Here is a 22,254-nt window from a genome sequence, read left to right on the forward strand (position 1 = left end):
ATTTACCTGGTGTCTTATCAGAAGGTAATGCTTATATAGACACTCAGGTGGCATCCCCAGTATTACAAAATTCTCCTCTAAAACAAGCAACAGAGTCACATGCCTTTTTTCACCAATCTGCCCAGTCTCTCCAAAAACAGTTTGGTCTGTGTCGTCAAGACGCTAGGACTGTCATAGCGGCCTGTCCTGATTGTGCCAGGTTAACACCTCTTCAACAGGAAGGTACAAATCCTAGAGGGTTACAACCTCGACAAATCTGGCAAACTGATGTTACAGAATTCACCCCATTTGGAGTACTTAAATATGTCCATGTCACAATTGATACCTGCTCGAAAGCTATTTGGGCGACTGCTCATAAATCTACCAATGCTGTTGCCTGTATTCAGCATTGGACGTCAGCCATGGCTGTGCTGGGCCGCCCAGATATGGTAAAAACAGATAATGCCCCTGCATATCTTAGTGCCAGAATAAAGACCTTTTTGCTGCAATGGCAGGTGAAGCACGTTACCGGAATTCCGAATAATTCTGGTGGTCAGGCAATTATTGAACGTGCCCATCAATCATTGAAACATTACCTGTCTGTTTTTCGAAAAGAGGGGGAGAGGAGTCCTCATGTAATAGTGGCAAAAGCATGCTATGTACTGAACTGGTTGAATCCCAGAACGGAATGTACTGAACAGCCGATTTTCTATCACTTTTCTAACAATCCCAACGATTTTTCGAATCGTGACATAGCTGTCCAGGTATTTGACCCTGTCTCAAATTGTTGGTCAGGACCTCATAATTTATTAACGTGGGGTCGGGGTTATGCATGTATCTCCACAGGGGCAGTGACCAAGTGGATTCCGGCAAAATGGGTTCGCCCGTGGATTGAAAACCGACCCACTGAAAAGAAAAAGCAGGGTGACTACGACAGGATTGACTCCTAAATGAACAGGAGGGATCAGTGGGCTCAGTGGGCACAGCATCGAGAAAGGTTATTCCAACCGCCACGACCAAATGAAGAAAAGCGGCTTGTAGATAAGTTAACATACATTATTCTGCCCATCTTGCAGCAGTCACCTCGGGAGATACAATGTCAATTACCCTCCGGTGAATTGTCTTTGTTACACTGTGACCGTATCGTGCGTGCGTTGCAGGATCTTTTTGGGCAAGGACCGATAGAAACAGAAAATTCTTGTCCTATATGTGCTACTTCTTGTAATTCAACAGTTACTCTATATTGTGGATATTGTAAAAGGGTTGGAGCATATAGGCGGAAGGTTTTCCTACGTTTCAGTTCCGGCGGTTTTTCCCTTCTTACTGGGACACATGCCCCTACTTTTCAGGTATAAATGAGGCCTTACAATCTTATGAAGCCTTCGGACAGATATTTTTAGCAGAACATCGAAACGAACTCATCTTCTGGGTTCGCATTATCAGAAAAAGTTTTGAATCTCATATAATACAACATTATTGTAAATGTGAACAATGGCATTATTTTTAGGAATAGGCCTAATGAATATTGCTTTTGCTTCTGCTTTGCATAATATATTGTTGTTTGTTATTCTTTTGTTACTTTTAGTGCCTTGTCTTTTACAATGTTTCCAAAGCTGTATTAATGCTGTATTTAAAAAGAAAGGGGGAGGTGTTGGGGCTTTTGCTGTATTGAATGATTATACTGAACTTTGAAGCAAGTGGAAAAATACTGAAGAAATAAGACAAGGGCACGATCAGAACAGTGGAATGAAGAGGGAGGAACAAATTGCAGGTGCTTGCACAAAAACAGGGCCAGCAGGACGCGATAAGAGGAGCTGGGAAACAACAGAAAAGAGCCTACGTGCCTGAAAAAGTAGAAACAGAAATCTTGCCAATAAACAATTGTTAACCAATCATATTATTATACGCTTGTAAAATAGCCAATCATATTATCACACGCTTATAGAGTGCCTTATAAAAGTGTACCTGGTTTGTACAATAAACGGATCAGATCTTGAACTCCATGAGTATTTGAATCTGACTCCCGCTCGCCCAGAATGCCCGCAGCACCGGACACTATCGGAGCGCTACTCTGCTAGCAGTGGAGAGCCAGATGAAGATGCTTACGGTAAGTGGTTGTTGTGCCTTAAGTTGAATGGAAAGGTTCTTGTGTTGAGGGTTCCTGGGCCTGTACAAGTTCAGATAGTCGTTGATGAATGGGATTCTGTATTCTGCTTTAGATAGCTTTTCCTACTGAAGAGTACATCAGTTAGGAAACTTGATTGCAGGAAACGGAATGAAGCTGCGTCAGGGGAAGTTCAGGTTGGACATTAGGAAAATCTTATCCACTGAAAGGGCGTTCAGTCAGGGCACCAAACCTGTCAAGAGCTTAGGGAGCATCTGGATGATGTTTTTAGTCATATGGTTTAGTTTCAGGTAGTCCCGCAAGGAGCATGGAGTTGGACTTGATGAATCCTTATGGGTCACTTGCAACTCAAGATATTCTAGGAAATCTTCTTGAAAAATGATCTTAACGTAATAGAGAAGTCACTTAACGTGGCTTTGTGCAATGACTGTCTTTCATAATAGCATTATTTTCTTTTGCCATAGGTACGAGGAAAGCTCTTTGCAGAGTTACAGAGAAGAAATCAATTATACCTCTGCCTCATCCTGTGAGACCAGAAGACATTGAGTAACCGTAAACTGTGATTCTCAGACAACCTAGTAAGAGTGTCAGTTTCCTTCTCCCCAAAGCCCCCAAGAACTCTACAGATGAGAAATATTAGGCTCAATGTTTTTCCCTGTGAAATACCAAAAAGCAATATTGAGAAGCTTACCAACGCTGCTTCTGTCGGTATTGGCTGCATATTCGTGCTCTTACCCTATTGTTCTTCCTTTCGAACCGTGACACTTTGGAGACTATTAAAATGGAATTGCTTCCTGTATGGTGGTGTCATGGTTTTCCTTCTCGGCCACAAAACAGTCCCCTCACTTTGTCACTCCCACGGAGCCCTGCTCCGAAACCGAAAACGTCTGGCCGCTGCTCCTACACAGAAGGTGCCAGGAAGGAGTTCTGTTGCTGGCTCTCGCCTTCCCTTTGCAGCCATATAACTGCTGCGACAAAACCTGGGCTCTGTTCTTTCTGAGCCACAAAACCAGAAATTGGGTACATCAAAATATACTCTCCAGAACTCAGAGGTCTCTGTTTCTCTGTGCCTTTTACTTACCTCATTCCCTAATTTAATTCTTGGATCCATCTGTCCCTTCACAGTCTGTCTGGATGTCACAGCTGCTGTTACTTGGAGGCATTGACCAGGCACTTAGTTCCAACACAGGTTTCTGTCACTGTCTTCCCTGCAATTTCTTGGAGTGCAGAGGAGTGAAGGCAGAGGGTTGATGAGTATTGATAACATGCAGCTGTGACCTTGCCTCCAAGGCAGTGGGTTGAGGGACATGGATGATGAGCAGCTGTAGCTCGTTCCCGCTAAGTAGTTAAATAGCCCTGAGGAGTGTGGGAGAGGGGATCTGATCCCATCCCATCCCATCCCATCCCATCCCATCCCATCCCATCCCATCCCATCCCATCCCTGGAGGAAGGAGAAACAGCACAGACAGTAGAATCTGACTGATGGTAAAAGCCTTGTTGCAGCCTGATAGCTTGCTTGTGCTGCAGCAGTGGGTGCCCTGTGTGAGGCTGCCTGAGTTGGGCTCCAGCTACAGCAACTGGTGCCCAACGTAGCTGAGACAAGCGGGAGAACCTGTGACCCATAACAGACATGGTGAGAGGCGAGCTGTTGCAACTAATCAATATGGGTGTGTTGTGATATTTGTTGTCTGTCTTAACTCAGATCGCAACTGAAGAGGATGTGTATTACTTGTGCTCATAACAATCTCCAGGCAGGGTTTTTTCTTTTATTACAGTCCTGGGCACGCAGGCTTTTGCTACTATTCTGGTTTTGCTGTTCTCCTTAAGTGCCCAGTGAGGTTTGCTCTAGTATCAGTCATGGCAGTTAATGTTCTCTCGTTCACCTGTTGTGTTTTTAGCACCAGCTTCTGTAGGCGCAAGGGGTCTATTTTAGATCTTTGAGTCACCGTGTCGTGCTGTTGTGGTTTTTCCATTGGCAAACTGCTGTTGTAATTCCCTAAGGGGCTTCCTAGGTCAGGAGGTAGCGGATGGGAGCAGGTTGCCACCCTGGGTCAGTGGTGAGTGCTGGCATGTATCATCTGACCTAGAGCTGATGTCTGTCACCGCTTTAGCTCTGGAATTACTCTGAGACCCAGGGAACTCTGGTTCCCTTAAGCTGCAACCTTGGAGCTTTTCCAAGCAGTGGATGAAATTCCTGTCACAAGCTCTAAGGCACCTTAAGGAGAAGGGGGCACAGTCTGAGTTTTCCTCCATGCAGGTGTCAGGGAGGTACAGTTCTGAGCTTAGTACTGGCCGCTACTGGGAGACGCTTTCAAGTGATCCGAGTGCAGCTCTGGCTACCCAAAGCTGGACAGGGGTGGCAAATGCTGATGTAGAGTTTTGGTGGTAAACTTGACCAGCCTGTCTTAACGAGCAGGTATGTTCTTTGTTTGCAAGCACCGTTTAGTCCTGCCTAGGCATCCCGAAAGTTTGAAGGGCCGTGGTCACATCTTCCCTTGGTCACACACAATGAACGGTTGCCTGCGCAGAGTTGCTTTTTAAGGAGCATGCTGTGGTTATATTTTCTCTGTTTGGCTTTGCATTTGGGAAATAATGTAACAGTTACAGCTGAACTGAAGGAGCACGATACCTGATGTGGCAGAGAAGGAGGTGCGTTTTACTAATTTTTTGATGTGCACCAGTTTGACCGCAAAATGACATTGTGTCAAAGCTTGTGGCCAAGTTCCGCTGTAGATGTTGACTTGGGGTATGAATGGCTCCAGGTGTGCTTTAGGAGAGCTCTGTTGGTGTAGGTGTGCTGAGCAATTGCTCTGCTGTGTGTGCAGCTGTTCTGGTTTGGCTTCCAGGTGTGAGCATGCAAAAGAAAACTCGCCAGTGTGGTCAGCCTTGCTGTAAAATCAGAACGCTTTCTGCTGCTGCCTGGATATCCGAGAGCCTCCTGAACGTTTCAGGCAGGCAAGAGATGTGCTCCAGTACGTCTGAGAGTCCACAGCTCTGCAGTTCCCTAGAGGGGCACTCACTACAGGTAAGGCTGTAAGATCGCAGGGCTCTTTGCAAGTTACGCTGACGGAGTTTCTTTGGGTATATATTTGGATACATGTGCCAGCTGAAAAGGTATTGTTTGCTTTCCTGCTCAGTAAGCACAGGTCACTTGGGTGGTCATGGACACTTGTCATTTACTGAGGAAGTTTCCACTCGTTGGATGGAAAGGGAAACAGTTCAGAGGCACTGTTTAGGGTTTGGGGCTTTTTTGTTTGTTGTAACACCTGGAGTCTTAGCATTTTGTTCTGTGTTGTCTGTTAGAGAAAAAGTATTTTGAATTAGGAAATGTGAAGTGCTGAAGCAGCTAAGTGGCAGAACCACGCCTTGTCCCTAGTGTAGCCCTAATCCAAGGCTGGTTTAAAGCCCAGTCCAGTTAATCAGTGGGAGAGCAGAGAAACAACAGATGATCAAGTTGTGTACACAGGTGTTCTCAAATTCAGGTGTTTTTGGAAAAATTTGTCTACTGGAATAGTAATTGCTTGTTCAAAGACTTAAGTGTACTCGAAGGAGTGTGTGAGTTAAAGCAGGCAGAAAGAAGATCAAGATCTGAGGAGCAGCCTGGAACTGAGGAGATGAATCACCTGGGACAGTCAGGTGATGGATTTGCAGAACTGACAGGACCAAAGGAAACTCCTAAAAACTTCAGACGTTGACCAACGGTTTGAGAAGCATATCTAAGCCGTGCCGTATCCCAACGGTTTGAGAAGCATATCTAAGCCGTGCCGTATCCCAACGGTTTGAGAAGCATATCTAAGCCGTGCTGTATCCCTTTGCTCCTGCCACTCGCTGGGGTGGCAGCCCGGCTCTGAGTTGTGACTAAAGCAAGCCCAGTGGTACCCGCATCTGTTTAAATTTCTCCTGGAACAACAGCAATCGCCGGGGCTTATCCGTAGGACCCCACCATGCACCGCCCCCCCTGCACCTTGTGCCAGGGGTTCCCCATGCTGCTGCTGCTCCCTCCTGGTGGGCCGGGGGCACGGGCAGAAAGAGCCACCCAACTGTAAAGCTGTCAGATGCAAAGGATTTAGCCACTCGAACCACGCGGGTGCTTTTTAGTACGGAGGCAACGGGTAATAGCGGCTGGGCTGCGAGTGGGCGAAGGGCAGAGCGCAGGGCACCCCGCAGCCGCAGCGGGCACTCCCGGGCTCCGGTGGCGTAAACTGGGCTGAGACCCCGCCCAGTGCTCGCGCGGCCCCTGCTCAGCACGGGGCTGGTGGGGCGCTGCTGCCACCTGGCGGCCAGGAATTGGGTACTGCAGCCGCGCGCTTGGAGCGCTTGGTTAGGGTTAGGCGCCGGTTAGGGTTAGACGTCGGGGTCGGGTTTAGGGTCAGACGTTGGGCGTGGTCAGGGTTGGGGGTGGTCAATGGTGCTTTAAGGAACTCTCTCCTCATCAAACTATTTTCACAAAATGTCTTCTCCAAACCACCTTCCCTACAAGTGCCCTGTATAGCTGTGTGACCAGTCTCAGTAGATCAGTACTCTAACCCTAGAGGAATTAAATGTCGGGGAGAAGTGAAGGAAGTTTTATCTGGGAGACAAGGACTAACTCTAAACTAGCTGCTCCATTCTTCTAAATCATGAATAACTTCACATGCAGGGAACGCGTTTTCTGTTCTCTCTCTGACTTGGTATACTGGTTACACTGTAAACAGTCACCTGGCCCACAGCTCAGAGACCTTTGTACGCTGCTGCACATACTGCACAGCAAGAATCACCCTGCAACTGCCCTGGGAGGCTGGCTGTGCACCAAGTGACCGTTTTGCTTTGTGATGTGCTGTCAAAGGACATGGCACTGGAACACCTATGAGATGGTAGGAGGACTGATGCGCCGCTCTTCCTTACTGGTTGAAGTTCAGCTGTCTTGGGGTTATGTAGATCAGAATCAACCTTGAGATCTGTACAAGAAGTTTAAAGGGCACAATCCGATTTCCCTTAAAACCAACAGCAAATTTTTACTGACTTGACACTTCAGTGTTCTAGTCCTCCACAACAGAGCAAGAGATTGCCCTTCTCTGCAAAGGTTTTGGGAAACAACAAGTTTAGCTACACTCAAGTGATGTCTCTATGATGTAAAAAACACATTTACAGAAATCACTAATGGAATAAGGTTTTAAGTATCAAAGCTGCTCTTATAGTAACTGTTCTCTCTGACCATTGTAAGGCAAGAGCTGCCACCTTTGGAGTCCCAGTTGCTGGACAGCTTCCCTGTACTTCTCTCTGCATTTACTATACTTCTTTGTGCATCCTGCAATTAAAAATGCATCCTTCTCTATTCCTCTGTCCTCAGAGGTTATTTATTGCTAATTCATAACTGTTGTGAAAGACTTGAGATACCAGAGATGTAATGCAGAAGAAAGCCTCCACCAGATTCTCTCTTTCCCTTAAAGCCTTTGTTTGTGCTACTCCACTCTGCACCACTGCTCAGAAAAACTCCGTGTATCAAAAGATGGTGAAACGACAGTCACGTATTAATCTAAAGCTTGGCTGTGTCCCAACACTTGTGTATATACTCTGTGCTACTCCACTTCCCTAACTTCCCGCCTGCCTTCCCTCCTACAATCACAGTAACAAAAAGATACCCTGAAAAACTGGTTATCCAAGAATCTGGGTATGGTTGGAATCTGTTGCTGGGTTAAAACAATTAAAAAATTGTGACCGTTGGAAAGATGATAACATTAGGCATGCCATCCCAACATCAAACAGTGCCACAGACAAATAAGCCATGGGTCTCTCCCTTAATTCACATGCATATACAAATGTGGACAAACAGCACTTTTTTTAGGATAGGCAGGTGAACCTTGTTAGCTACTCCTTTGGAAGTAGTGTTTCAGAAGAGTCTAGTGCAATCAAGGTGTGACTGCTTTTAATACATGCTAGAAAGATCAAATTAAACACTAGGTAGAACCTGCCTTGACCAATTTAGGGGGTGCTAAAGTACACACCACCTGAGCTGGCTTACAGCTGTCAAACACATTAATTAGAGCTGACACGTTCAAAAGTCTTTAAATCGTTCACTGGGCATCTCTGCAGACAGGTTTTGTATTGTTCTTATTCTCCTCTTCTAGAAACTGATGTAGTGTAGTCACTGCCCTACTAATGGTGGGATGAGCATGCATCACCTCTTCACTAGTAAAACTGCACCCCAGGAGAGAGCTGTGCAAATGCCGCTAGGAATGTTTCTGAACAATTACTGTTACAGCAATGTGAAACTGTGTACAGATAGGCCCTAGTCAGAGCTGTGTCTATACTGCAGTTTCAGATATGACTGCAAGTGCCCGTCTGCCATAGTTCAATGTTCCTAAATTAACACTGGTACTCTGAGAAGACATCACATAGGAGCTCCATCAATGCGGACCTACGTTTGTGTAGGGAATTCTCACTGAAGTTTGTGCTGCTGTGCTTTCTCTGTGATTGTTTCATGGACTACCTAGATCAACGCCGGTACAGGCAGGCAACTGTAACTTCAGCGTCACTGTGACCAGAACTCTTACATGGTCTCTTCTACCATGTACATCGTATTTGGACACAACATACTCAAAGGCATACCTACAAACAGTCACAGGCACAAGCAGAGCCTCCGGTGAACTCAAGGAGACAAATGCACATGAACAACTTTGCACTCACTCCTTGCTCACACCTCCTCCATGACTATGAATAAATGCTGGGTCAGGACCACATGAAGGCTTATCTTGTCTGAATTTGTTTTTCTTTTCTTTTAAATCTTACATTCCTAAAAAAGAGACTCAATGAAGTAAACTTGTTGCTGTGACTACACTGCAACAGAGTGCTTAAATCAAACAAAAACTTAGATGAGATTAAGAAAAGAATAACAAAAACTAAATAAAGGGAATTTCAAAAAAAATATGTAAGCAGGCATTTACACGTTTGAATCTTCTCATGGGGATTTGAGTTCCTTGGAAGATGAGCAACTTTTCTGCTCCTTCCTTTGCATTGCTTCATAGCAAATGCAGCATGCTTGTGGACAAGAGAAGCTGCCTGCTGCAACTAGTTAGCACCAACTTTTATTTGTTTGTCAGACTTCCAAACCTGAACTTTTCTACATGTGGAGTCAGGCATTCCCATTTCTATTTCTGCCTATTTTGCATCACTGTGTGACGGCAGCAATTCACCTAGTGACTCCAAACTCAGGTTCTTCACTCATGAAACAGAGAGAAAACATCTCTGTAAAGCAGAGCGGGGAAGTACTGCTCTTCAGGTGCTCACACTCTTCATTCATTTCCATCTCATACTATAGATTTCTATAGCTCTGTTTCTCTCAAATTCAATAGCTCAGTCACTGAGCAAAACCAAGTAATTATGAGCCACAATGCACCACAAGCAGCAAATGCAGAAATGTCAGAGCATGCAGTTTGCGCATAATTTTCATGCCTGATGCCTAAAATTGTTCATCCTAAACTCTTTGGAAAATACTTAGAAATAACTATTTTGTTCACAGCAGGAGAAAAAGATTTTGTTTGTCATACATCTTCCTTTTCCTAGCCAAAACTAATCTGCATCCAGACATGGCACAAAGCATTTTCACTCACTCTTCACACTCAAAAGGCACACATGCAAATAAATACGTTGTCAGCACACACTTAGAAAACTACTCTGTACATAGTCAAAAACTTTAAAGTTTTGCACCAAAAGAAAAGGATAAAAAGGCATTTTGAACATTGTGCTGTTTGCAAAAACTATTCCTTTCGTCTGTTGTCTGTAGCACAGAGTTAGCCATAGCTGCGGATAAAATGAGGGGAACAGCTACAGTCCTGTAGCACTTGACACACGCAGTAGTAGTGACAGCCTGGCACCAAGGGCCATCCCGTGTTAGACACAGACACACAGAGATGCACGGGCATGTGCACTCAGAGAATAGATTCTGGGTAAACAAGAAGGCTAATTTTTCTTTTTTTTTGTGCCCTGAAAAAGAGAGGAAGAGCTAAAATATCAAACCTGAGGTTCTGTGCATATCAATTGGTAAGAGACATGCTGCTGAAACATTAGTTTGGCTTTATGGAAGCAGTCATCAGAAATTCAGTCGCTAACATTTCAGCCATATGGTAACGTGCATCTCATCCTCAGCAGATGAACAGATGTGCCAACAGCTGAAGGGGCAAAAAGCTGGGTTCCAACACACATTTCATTTTTCACTACCTGGAAAAGACTTAGGAGGAAGTTGGGGCCAATTATGGAAAATGAGTAGGGCAGGAAAGAGATCTTCTTAAGTTCCTGTCTTCCCTTTTAAGTACATCAAGCATGCAGAAATTTCTCACACATGCTTTGCACCCAGAAGCAATGCTGGCATTAGCCATAAACCACTGCATATAGGTTAAGGCTGCACTGACCCTCAAATAAAAAAGCCTAATCCATTGTAAATATGCAGAAGACACTCAGTTCTGTTACCACCCACTGCTTGCTACTTTCATTCAGTTTTTAAGGAGTCTGCCTCTGAGGTATGGTCTCTAATTACAATTACAGCAAAACACTGATTAGGATGCACATGGCAACATCATAGGAAACAAATATAAAATTGTCTTGACAAAGTAACTGAATGCATTTATTGGGATGGTATTGCTTTTAAATAGCCTTAATTTCCAAAGAATTATTACTTGCTAAAAAAAAGAACATCTTTATGGATCTTTAAGTTTTTGAGTGCAAGATTCTCCCTCTCTCTCCTGCTAATACCTGAGAGAGTAGACCTAGCATAACTCATCAGGGAATTTGCTGTATTTGACTGCAGGAATGCTCATTGTTCCAATATATTTGGGGGTTTTGTTGTTTACTACAAAGATTGTATGGGTTCTCAGTGAATGAATATGGAAATCAAGTCCCAGTCTGGATTAACCTTCAGACTACCACAAATACATTGTGCTTCTTGGAAGTAATCTGTGTGTTTGTACACACGTGCACATAAACACACACACACAGAGAGGCTATATACATCTGCAATTTTATACCTCATTCTGATCAGATTTGTAGTTTGCTTCATGAAATACAGTAATGCAAACCAGGCCACTCATTTCTCTCTGTAACATGAATGTGACCCTATTAGCGTCAACCTTGAGAAGCCCAGGACACAGTGCAAATCCAGGTAAATGGGCTTGGTTAGGGATGTTATATCCACTTTATTCTGGGCTGAGCCTCCATTCTTTCTCCTCCCTTCACTCCCTTAGTTTCCTGGTCCCCATGGCTAATGCTCATAGTCTGCATATGCCCCTACCGTTTGCTTCCATCCTCACAGAAGAAACACCCTATGCTGTTGCTGTCAGGACGTCTGGTGTGGTACACTAGGAGGAGGTTCTAGATACTAGAAGTCGTAAGGCCAACTCTGGGACAGCAACTCAGGAGTCCTTTCCAAAACGGCTGACATCTGTCCAGATCCTTAATTCTACTGAGAGAAAAAGGGGTTTAAACTAAATGAATCACCAACGGGGGTTTCTTTGGAGGAGTCTCATCAAGCACAGGCATAGGCCCCATCCTGCTTATTGTGGTGGCAGGAAAATAAGCAAGCAAGCACATCGTTCAAACTAAGATACAGTTTTGTGCATGCCCCACACCTTTTTGCACATTTTAGACCCGTTCAGCAGTGCAGTTTTATCTTCACTTTGAGCTGATGGCAGCCCCTGCTGCATGAAAGCCCCAAAATGGCTTCAGCAGCTGGAACGCCTGTATCAAGACAAAGCAGGGAAAGAGATCTGCATGACCTACTAGAAACAGCTTGTGCTCCAGTGCCCAGACATGAAGATTCACATCATCTAAGAAAAAAAGATTCCCAAAAAAATGCATAAAACCAGCCCCAAATCTCAGCTGCAGGAGCAAGACAGCCTGCCCTTGATTATGGAGATCAGCACAGAAGTCTGTTTAACTCCCAGCCATCCATGCTGAAAATTCCTCAGTATTTGCTTCCTGTCACATTCTTTGCAGAGCAGAGCTCGTATTCAAGAAGTCAAGGACTGTGGTACCCATAGTGCGTTCACAGACTCTGCAGTGTGAACCAGTTTTAGATTCCACCACTTGCCTCCTCAACTGTAACTCTGGAGTGGCTCAGGGCTGAGAGGTTCCCATCCCTGTTCCCTGGGTGTCTCAGCACCACCAGAGATGTTACCTTTGGTACCCCTTGCTGAGGATTCTTCTGTGCATTTTAACCTTTATCTCAGGAGGCAAACACAACATTTTACAGAGGACAGAGACACTCTCTCCCCTCTGTGCTCTTGTTCTGCCTCATGAGAACACAGGGATGATGGGTCCCAGTCTCCTGCTTATCAGCAGTCCTGGAAGTGGACACGGCTCCATGCAGTGCCCGTGGTCAACCGCCAAGTAAAACAGACAAGAATGGGCATGCCTGGGTGAATGCAGCTTTTTCTTCCATCTGGAGCTACAAGCCTTGACGATAAGTGTGTGACTGGGTGTTTTCATCCATAAAGAGATCTTCAAGACGTTGTTACAGGGAGTAGCTGACACATCCCATCTATCTATCTATGTCACTATGGTATCTAGGCACTGTATAATTTCACATTATAGCTGATTATGGAAAACATTTCCCTAGAAGACTGTTGGCCCTTTAGTAACACTAATGCCCTCTTTTGTGACATGCCCCGGGACTGTTACAAGAGCGGGGCTTGTCTGCACTAAGAAATTTACCATTAAAATTATACAGCCATTTCATACTGCATAACTCCCACTCGGGATGCTTTTCCAAAAGAGGCACTTTTCTGATCTTATTTGTGTTACTCAACTGGGGAAAGGCATTATTCTTTGGAATAATAATAGAGATCATGCTGTTACACCTACAGTACTTTAACTACGCTGATAACTGTTGTAACTTTTTTTCAAGCCAACAGACCTTTCTCAGTCTCTGTCATTCTCCATTCATCCAGTACTGTGCCACAGGAGAAATTCTGGAAATCCAAAGAAACCTGCAATGACAGTCTGTAATCTGAGCTTCTGTGAGACCAGGCGTTTTGGGATTGGATTTGTCTCCTCCTGGACTAGACAGGAAAAATCTTCCCCAGCTGATTTCTGCTAATACCTTGATCTGTGGCCCATCAATGAGCAACTTATTACAAAACCTACATCTTTGTATTTCAAGGTGTTTTGCTTTGGTTGGATGTACTGTTCATGAAAAGATCTAGGTGCCAGAATCAGGCTTTCAACATGCATATTTGCAATGACAAATTCAAAATTCCCTTTCCATTGATGTTCTTGGAGGCATCTTCAGACTTGCTGCTGCAGTCGCTACCACTAAATGCCACTAAATCAGTAAATCCATTTATTGAAATAGTCATACAGAGCTACAGCAATGACACACAAACTCAATCCAATTCAAAGCTCTTCTAAGCAGAAGGAAATAAAGATTCAGCGCTGTTCTCTGTGAAACTTGAGTAAAAAAGGGTGGAAGCTTATGGATGTATATGGTAAAGAAAAGGCCATTCAGGGGACAATACAAATGAACCCTAGCAATAACTCAACAGGGACAAGAAGGTGAATGGTGTCCCACTCCTTTAGCAAAGCACTGAAAATACCTCTGGGATTGTCCAAGGCCCCTTGATTCAAGATATGTCTTTCCATCAGCTCTCTGAAATGCTCAGCAGTAACATCTGGAACCCCCATCCAATTATCAGATGAAATGCAGGAGGATCAAAGAGAGAGTTTCCCAGCTCTCCTGAGAACAATCTGGAGCGTGGGATAATCAGCAGCTTCTGACTGCTGCTAACCACCTCTCACTCATTAGCATTTTCCCCCGGCCTCCCCACCTGCATGTGCAGTCCCCTCTGCCTCCAGAGTACCAAGGGCCCCTCCATGCACGTTTCTCTAAACCTGCCTGTAACAGTCGCTGCCCTGACACATCCTACAAGTTTATAGCGGTCTCTTTTCTCCTCTCGCCATTAACTGGAGGCAACGCCTTTTGGGACATACTTGCACTGCTTGGGAGTGGGGATGAGGGCAACAGATGGGAGGGTTGGGGGGGGGTCAGGAGCTCCAGGGATCCTGGTGCATCTCCAGACGGGTGACACCAGGCGAAGAAGGTCCCCCGTGGAGAGTCAGCCAATTCACGACAATCACACCAATATGGCTACGTGCCGTGCTCACTTTATTAAACAAACAGGTCGTATTTATAACTTAAACCGGCCGCCCACCCGACTTTACACACAGGTGATTGGATAAAAGACTCTGGCCATGCGGGCACCCGTGTCACATGCTGCAGGCACCTGATCAGAGTGTGCCAATGACTGTGTCGATTCTGCGGTTCCCAGGACTTGCTCTGCACCTGGCTTCTTGTTCACGCATAGCTTGTTCTATTTCTCACACTGCTTGTTCCAAGGACAATTTAAAGTTGCTCTGCAGCTTCAACTAACAGGCCTTGGTTGTCCAACCTGGACAACGGTAACATATGTCCTCGGTCCTTTAAAAATCCCTCTACACCCCTCCAGCTTTCCTGTCAGTCCCTTCAGGTACTGGGAGCTGCTCTAAGGTCTCCCTGGAGCCATTTCTTCTCCAGGCTGAACAACCCCAACTCCCTCAGCCTGTCTGCACAGCAGAGGGGCTCCAGCCCTCTGAGCATCTCCACGGTCTCCTCTGGACTTGCTCCAACAGCTTCATGTCTTTCTTATGTTGAGGGCCTCAGAGAAGACACAGCACTGCACGGGGAGGGTCTCACGAGAGCAGAGCAGAGCAGAGCAGAGGGGGAGAATCCCCTCCCTCGCCCTGCTGGGGATGTAGCCCACGGCATGGTTGGCTTTCTGTGCTGCAAGCACACGTTGCTGGGCCAAGTTGAGCTTCTCATCCACCAACACACCACAGTCCTTCTCCTCAGGGCTGCTCTCCATCCGTTCTCTGCCCAGCCTGTGCCTGTGCTTGGTATTGCCCCAGCCCACATGCAGAACCTGGCACTTGGTGCCTCTTTCCTACTTTCCGTTAGATCTAGAGATGTGGGTGACTTTCCTTCTACGGAACGTGCAGCAAGAGCACTATGTCAAATCAAGGTTCTCTCTCTTTGAGTTTCAAAATTTTTTCACAGATTGGTACTTGCATAACGGCTGCTTAGAAAAGAAATCTTTGCCCAGAGGAGCCTGCTGTGTGGCCCAGCTCCCAACGAGGTGTTCAGGCCTGGACATAACTTTTAATACCAAAGTGCAAACCACTTCTGTTTTGATGGAGTTCTGAGAGTTCCGACACCGTTCAGGTAACAGCATGAAATGTTGGCATGTGGCTGAACTCTGTTGATTCAATAGCTGGTAAATATTCCCTGGCCAGCCTTCCAAAAGTAATCTGCCCAGGGGGATGCAGGAGGCTTGGCAGCAAGTAAAGCAGGGCTCTGCAGGGTAGGGGGGTGGTTTCTCATTGAACGTGTCCTCAGGGAGACTGACATGTTTGAAGCAAATGGGAGGCTGGTGGAACAGGTGCACACAGCCAGTGTGCATGTTGTAAATAGATGTTATGATTGCTAGCCTTAGGCTCTGTGTTAGCAATTACTATATCCAAATATAAAAAAATTGGAAAATATCAGAGCTGCACAACACAGGACAGCCCTGGGAAGCACAAAAGCCAGGAAACAAAACCAGTGCATTTACAGGTACCTTAACTCTGCATCTTCGTGTTACATGGTTTGCTGTTAGATGCTGGCAAAACAGAGTGTATTACCTCTGGAAGAACTAAATTCTGCAGCAGAGTAATAGTGAGTGCTGCTTATCGTATGGAGCCTTTCCCTCTTTGTAGACAAGTCAGCTAAGAAGTTAATTGTATTTGTGATTGTTTTGCTAAAAATGGTCTGGCGCTGGAGGCTGTCCCAGTGTGCCTCCCCAGCCGAGGGCAAAGCCGTGTCTTTTTGCTACTCTAACGTTGTTCCTTGCTTGATAATACCGCTGTAATGGTACCCAGTCATTTACAAGCGGAGCTGCAACCCTTTGCAGCCTGGGGTCAGATGAGAAGATGCCGACAAGTGATGTTACAAGGTGGGACAAGTGCTTGCCCCTGTGTCTCTCTCACTTTCGTGCACTCTTCAGCCTTTGCCCTCAAGACTGAAGCCTTTTGGCCAGGAGGCTCCGTGAGGGCCATGGCTGCTTCTGGAGTGCCTTGTGCAGATTATGTAACAGATAATAAAAACGATTATTGGTAATGAATTATTTAAGATTTTGTTACTCCCCTGTTTTCCTTTTTCCCGACGCAAAGTTTCCCTTACTTTCTGCTATGAGGTCCCTCTTTTTTTAACTTATTACTGTGAGATTCTGCCTTATTCCGTCCTGACCCCCGCTTTCCATTGCGAGGCCTCCGGGCTTTTAATAGGATTTGGCAGTAACCTTGGTTTGCTCGATCTGCCCTCAAGATCGCTAGCGACCACCCCTTGGTCAGCAAACCCCCTTCCCAAGGTACCTTTTCCTCCTGGGGACTACGCTGCTCACCTGACGTCTCCGTGCATCTTACCAGCCTCGGTGGCCACAAGCCAGCCATGCGCCACTGCTCCAGCGGCGTGCTCAGAGGCTCTACCTGGGAGGTGTCCTTTAAACACCCCTAAAAACCCCAAATCCAGCCACACCCCGGTGACAATAACAAAGCCACAAGCTCTACCTCCTGCACCAAGGGCTTCAGAGTCGAGAGGGAGCACCCACATCCTCGTGAGCACCCGCTGGCAGGGGGCACTGGGTTTCCTCTCTCACCTGAGGCTACCACCCGGCACGGCGCACCATCTAGGCTTCCCCCCCCACCCTCACAGCCAGCTGGGGAGCTTCACAGGTGAGTGAGAACCACTCCCACCAGGGCAGCGTGCCCCCTGGGCTTTGCCGGGGATGTGCAAGAAGAGTTCGTTGCATGTGACAAACTGACAGGGGGCAGGAGGCAATGAAGAGGTCCGCCAGGCAGCTCGCTATCCAAATGCAGACGTTCGTCTCCCCCCCCCCGAGCTCTCCCCATGGCCAGCCCCACGGATCCCACACAATTCAGCCACCCGCCCCATCTCCCTGAGGGGAGCAGGTTTGCAGGCGCTTGCCTGACCTGCAGCTGCTCCATCTGCTTCTCCAAGGCTGCCACTTTCACCTTCCAGCTCTTCCTCAGCTGCTCCTCTTGCTGCAGCACCTCTGACTTCTCAGAGAGCTCGTTCATCAGCTTGCCGCACCACTCCTGTAACCTGGCCACCTCAGCGTTTTGCCTGCACCAACAGAAGCAGCGTTATTGCAGCCCGCAGGCCAGTCAAGCATCCCTGGCGTTACCCAGGGGGAACACATCCTCCTGTGGGCCTGATAACAGGGCTTGAAACATCTCAACGGTTGTGTTGGCCTGCTTCTCGGACACGCCTGGTCCTTCAGGGATGGGGTGGAAGGAGCTGACACATCAATTTCAAAAGCTCCGTTTCCATCACAGGAGACATTCCTTTCTCATGAAATAGAAGACGCATGGATCTGTGTTCCCAGACACAGGAGAAAGCACTCTAAGCAGCTGGAGTCTGCTCCGTAATTAATTGACCACTGTTAATCACCAGGCAGTAGGGGTGGTGGTGGGTGGTGGGCTCTCAGCTTGCCATTCCCTCAGCCAGAATTCAGCAGGACCCCTTTTTCTTGCCTGACCAGAGACAGGTCATGCACATACCGCACAGCCCAAGTGTGATTTGCACGTCCCTTCTCCATCATGACCCCCAAAGCTGCAGTGCTGGGGGGACAGGACACGTGTCTACCCAGTCCTGCCTGCGTGGAGTCTCTGGTGTGTCTAATATAGAGGCTGAGCACACGCAGACTTCTCTGGGAACAAAATGGAGGCGGGTCTGGCCTTCATCCCCCTTCCTGGCCTTGGTTCTTCACACACCCCAGAGGTACCAAGTACTCTGGGGGCCTTTTCCCCCCACCAGCTCCTCAAATCCCACTGATGTCAGCGCCAGGCTCAGCAGCTTTATTGTGAGGAGGCAGGCACCAAGCTGTGACGTGGTCTCTGCCATTTCCCAATAAACCAACTTGAAATAAAAAAAAAAAAAAAAGAAAAATTATTTAAAAAGAAGAAAACCTGGGGAAAAAAGGGTGGGTTTGTGTGGAGTTTCAAAAGGAAAGCCACAAGAAGGGGAGAGAGAAGGCAGTGCCCAAGGACCACCACCACACAGCACCCGCAGGGACAGAATTTCAGGGGTGCGCTGAGGCTTAAGAGAGCAGGAGCAGCCTGCGCTGGGCTGGCGAGGCTGTGCTGCTGTGCCCTGTCCCCACGCTCACGCTGCTGTGCCCTGTCCCCACGCTCAGCCTGACCCCATGGCAGGGGACCTCGGGGTGCAGCCAGTGTGAGGACACTCGTGGCTGGAAGGGAAGGCTTCTCTCCTTTGCGTATCTTGGAGAAAAAACAGAGGGGATGGCTGTTTGCAGCACAGCAAGCAAGGCGGGGAATAAAGGATCTGCTCCCGGCCACAGCAGGGTCCTTCTTCAGTGACCCCAAACACCTGGCTGGCTTGCAAACTTAATAAAAAATTAGTAAATAATAACCGGGAAAATGAAGCAAGGATTAGCTCTTTTCACTACATCATTGTAAATGCATCAACACCCAGAAATACACAAAAAGATACGTGCCAAGAGCCACCCATCAAAGAGAGGCTTCCTTCCATGCTGGGTCTCACTTTCACACTTCTTGCACTCCAACAAACAAAAAAAACCCAAAACAAACCAAAAAAAGTAAAAACAAAGAAAAAAAATAATTTCACCAGTTGATGTACAAACAGAGTCTTCCCTTTTCACAGATTTGTGGGTTCTGCCTGCCCCGATGTGGTCGGTGCGGTGCCCTTGGGAACAAACGGTAGTTGTACAAAACAGTATGAAGATTTTCTTACAAACATATGCCTGCAGTGTTTACTGGTTGGGTTTTTGTGTTTGGGTTTTTTTTTAAGTTTCAAAACTAGGTTTTAGGTCACAAATGGCTTGCAACTTTTTTCTACAGTAAATCAGGCATATATTTTTAGTTTTAGTTTTAGGAATGTGTAAGGCATTTTGGCAAGCTGACAGTAAGGTCTAGGTCACAGACTCATCAAGCTGAAGTCCCTTCCTTCAAACTGTCCTCTTCCCCCTGGAGAAGGAAAAGAGAGGTGGGTTACTCAACTGGGTCTCGACCTTATTCTCGTGGCAGCTCAAGCATCAAAGCGTTTCACAGATGGGCCAGGTCCTGCCTTTTGAGAAGGGAGAACCATGACCACCATCTCCTGTGCTCCCAGAGCTTCCCAAAAGCCACCCAGATGGTTTCTGGCAGCAAGTGCCACCTTGTCTCCGGTTTTCAACCGCTGCCTGACAGGCGCTTCCCCCTGCCCTCCACCAGCACCAAGGGGAGGGATGGCTGTGGCTACCACCAGTACCGTTTCCTGAAGCTGTTCTTTACACTTCTTCATTCTCCCTTTGGCCAGTTGGTCCTGGGTAACCTTCAGTCGCTCCTGTAGTTCGCTTGCTGCCTGGCCCCGGTTCTTTCTTTTTTTTTTTTTTCCTAGTTTTTCCTACATGGGAGTCAAAAGAAGGCATCTGCCTGAGTCTCCCTTGGCCGTCTGGTGACACTCCCCCCTCCAAAACATCTCGGGTCACCTCAGGTCTCCACTGAGCTGCCTCGGTAGCCACAAGCCAGCGATGCACCACTGCTCCAGCGGTGTGCTCAGAGGCTCTACCTGGGAGGTGTCCTTTAAACACCCCTAAAAACCCCAAATCCAGCCACACCCCGGTGACAATAACAAAGCCACAAGCTCTGCCTCCTGCACCAAGGGCTTCAGAGTCGAGAGGGAGCACCCACGTCCTCGTGAGCACCCGCTGGCAGGGGCCACTGGGTTTCCTCTCTCACCTGAGGCTACCACTCAGCACGGTGCACCATCTAGGCTTCCCCCCCCACCCTCACACCCGGGGGGAGCAGGTTTGCAGGCGCTTGCCTGACCTGCAGCTGCTCCATCTGCCTCTCCAAGGCTGCCACTTTCATCTTCCAGCTCTTCCTCAGCTGCTTCTCATGCTGCAGCACCTCTGACTTCTCAGAGAGCTCGTTCATCAGCTTGCCGCACCACTCCTGTAACCTGGCCACCTCAGCGTTTTGCCTGCACCAACAGAAGCAGCGTTATTGCAGCCCGCAGGCCAGTCAAGCATCCCTGGCGTTACCCAGGGGGAACACATCCTCCCGTGGGCCTGATAACAGGGCTTGAAACATCTCAACGGTTGTGTTGGCCTGCTTCTCGGACACGCCTGGTCCTTCAGGGATGGGGTGGAAGGAGCTGACACATCAATTTCAAAAGCTCCGTTTCCATCACAGGAGACATTCCTTTCTCATGAAATAGAAGACGCAAGGATCTGTGTTCCCAGACACAGGAGGAAGCACTCTAAGCAGCTGGAGTCTGCTCTGTAATTAATTGACCACTGTTAATCACCAGCCATTTCAGACTTTCTACAAAAAGAGAGTGCCAAATTCTTCCCCTAGCTCCTGGTTGCTCTGTATGCACCAGGCAGGTCTCGGTTCTCTGCAGCACCACTCCCATCTAAGAGCCAGCGACATTTCTTCTGAAGTTGGTGAGCACAAGCTCTCCGAAGTGTGGAGAAATGCTGCAGTGCCTTCTGGTCCCCTCTGCCCCCTCCGCTAGCATCAGCACAGGTGACTCCAAAGCAGAGAGGGCTTCCCCTGCCCTTCCACTTGGGAAAAGCATCCTTGTTTCCCCTGCCAGGCCCACAAAAGCCATTTGGCAATCTCTTCCTCACTCCCTCCTCTACCTCCACTTAGCTGGGGCATCTGTAGAAGCACCCTCAAGAAAGGGGGTGGCCAATCATGATGGACAGCCACACCCAGGGCTTGCCAGAGGGCGGCCCCAGGCTCTGCCCCCCACCCCCACCCCTAGTCTTACTTGCTCTCCATCTGACTTCTGATCTGGCAGAAGGCATCGCTCAGGATGGAGTTCTCCTGCTGCAGGCGAGCCAGCTGCGTGTCGGGGCCATTCCCCAGCTGCTCCTGCAGGGTGCGGATCTAGGGAGAGACCAACAGGGGTTAATGCCGCCGCTGCCAGCCTCTCAGCTCTCCCCTGAGGAGCCCACTCCATGGGCAAGAGGGACTGGCAAGGAAGCCACAGCGAGGTGTCTGCTGATGCTGACAGCCCCTGTGGCTGCTGCATCCCGTGAGGATGCTCCCACATCCCTCTTCTAGCGTGAGCACCACGGCTCAGGAGCACTGCGGGGCTCTCGCCCCTCCCTGAGGCTCTGGTCCCCTCGTCCACCTCGGTCTTCTCCAAAAGACCAGGCAGCTGCCACCGAGGGCCAGCCGGCAGCCAGCGGAGGAAGCTGCAGAGCACCGCGTGGGGCTCACCTTGCCCTGCAGCTGCTGCGTTTCGCTGACATGGTCCTGGTAGCTGGCCTGCATGCGTGCCTGCACCGCTGCCATCTCCTGCTCGCGGGCCAGCAGCTGCTCCTTCAGCTTGCCCTCCAGGGTTGTCGCCTTGGCCCGCTCGGCCGCCAGCTCCTTCGAGGAGAGAAGCCACCCGGTCAGTTTCAGCGTAGGAACTTCCCTGCTTTAAGGGGACTCGAACCAAGTGGCCTCCTAGCTCAGAAGACTTTAAGAAGTGTAACCCTTTCGGCGCTGCCCCCAGGCCCAGCTACACCGTCCGCACTTACATTTCCTCCTGCATTAAGCTTTGGGCTCAGTGGCCACTGGATGCCACTGTTGTTCCACATTGGGGCAGCTAAGAGACAGGAGTGAGGGCCTGGAATTTTATTCCCCTCCCCGGCCCCAGGATCAACATCATCACATCAAGTTTGCGGCAAAGCAGGAAAACTAAAAAAAGAAAACACCCCCACAAATGAAACACAGACTCCCCCTCCGCCCCCTGCCAAGGCAGGGGTGCTCTCTTGGCCGGCTGGGTGATGCCGTGCCGCTGCCCTGGGCTGCCTGCACAGGCCGGGGTTTAGCGCAGCACTCAGTGCACAGGGTGGCTTCGCCCTCTCCTCTCCTGCCTGCAGGCAGATGGACCTGCTGCAGCAGGGTCCTGGCGGCTGCGGGGCAGGAGGTGCTGAGCACGACGCGCCGGGGGTCCCTTCTGACTTCAACACCCAACAAGAACATGAATCACCTACAAACCTGCAAGACCACCACATTCCAGGAAACGGACTGATAAGCTAATTAACATACGAAGCGGGGTTTAGGTA

General features: G+C 48.2%; 1 protein-coding gene and 1 long non-coding RNA gene across 2 annotated transcripts; one reads left to right on the forward strand and one right to left on the reverse strand.

Annotated features, from left to right (window-relative positions):
* The first annotated feature begins 2,032 nt into the window (after window positions 1-2,032).
* On the forward strand, window positions 2,033-2,903 carry LOC308057764. The gene is made up of 2 exons (XR_013925442.1): window positions 2,033-2,086; window positions 2,569-2,903. It is a non-coding gene; the product is annotated as an uncharacterized lncRNA (long non-coding RNA).
* Window positions 2,904-19,583: 16,680 nt separating this feature from the next.
* LOC308057750 (ribosome-binding protein 1-like) lies at window positions 19,584-21,707 on the reverse strand. Its single transcript, XM_080411802.1, has 3 exons — window positions 21,419-21,707; window positions 20,964-21,082; window positions 19,584-20,168 (listed from the first exon to the last, which is right to left on the reverse strand). Exons 1-3 carry the CDS (start codon window positions 21,491-21,493, stop codon window positions 19,955-19,957), a joined length of 408 nt encoding a protein of 135 aa, XP_080267928.1. The 5' UTR covers window positions 21,494-21,707; the 3' UTR covers window positions 19,584-19,954.
* Between the last annotated feature and the right edge of the window lie 547 nt (window positions 21,708-22,254).

This window comes from Falco punctatus (genome assembly GCF_963210335.1).
Source record: "Falco punctatus genome assembly, contig: scaffold_35, whole genome shotgun sequence".
Taxonomy (NCBI): domain Eukaryota; kingdom Metazoa; phylum Chordata; class Aves; order Falconiformes; family Falconidae; genus Falco; species Falco punctatus.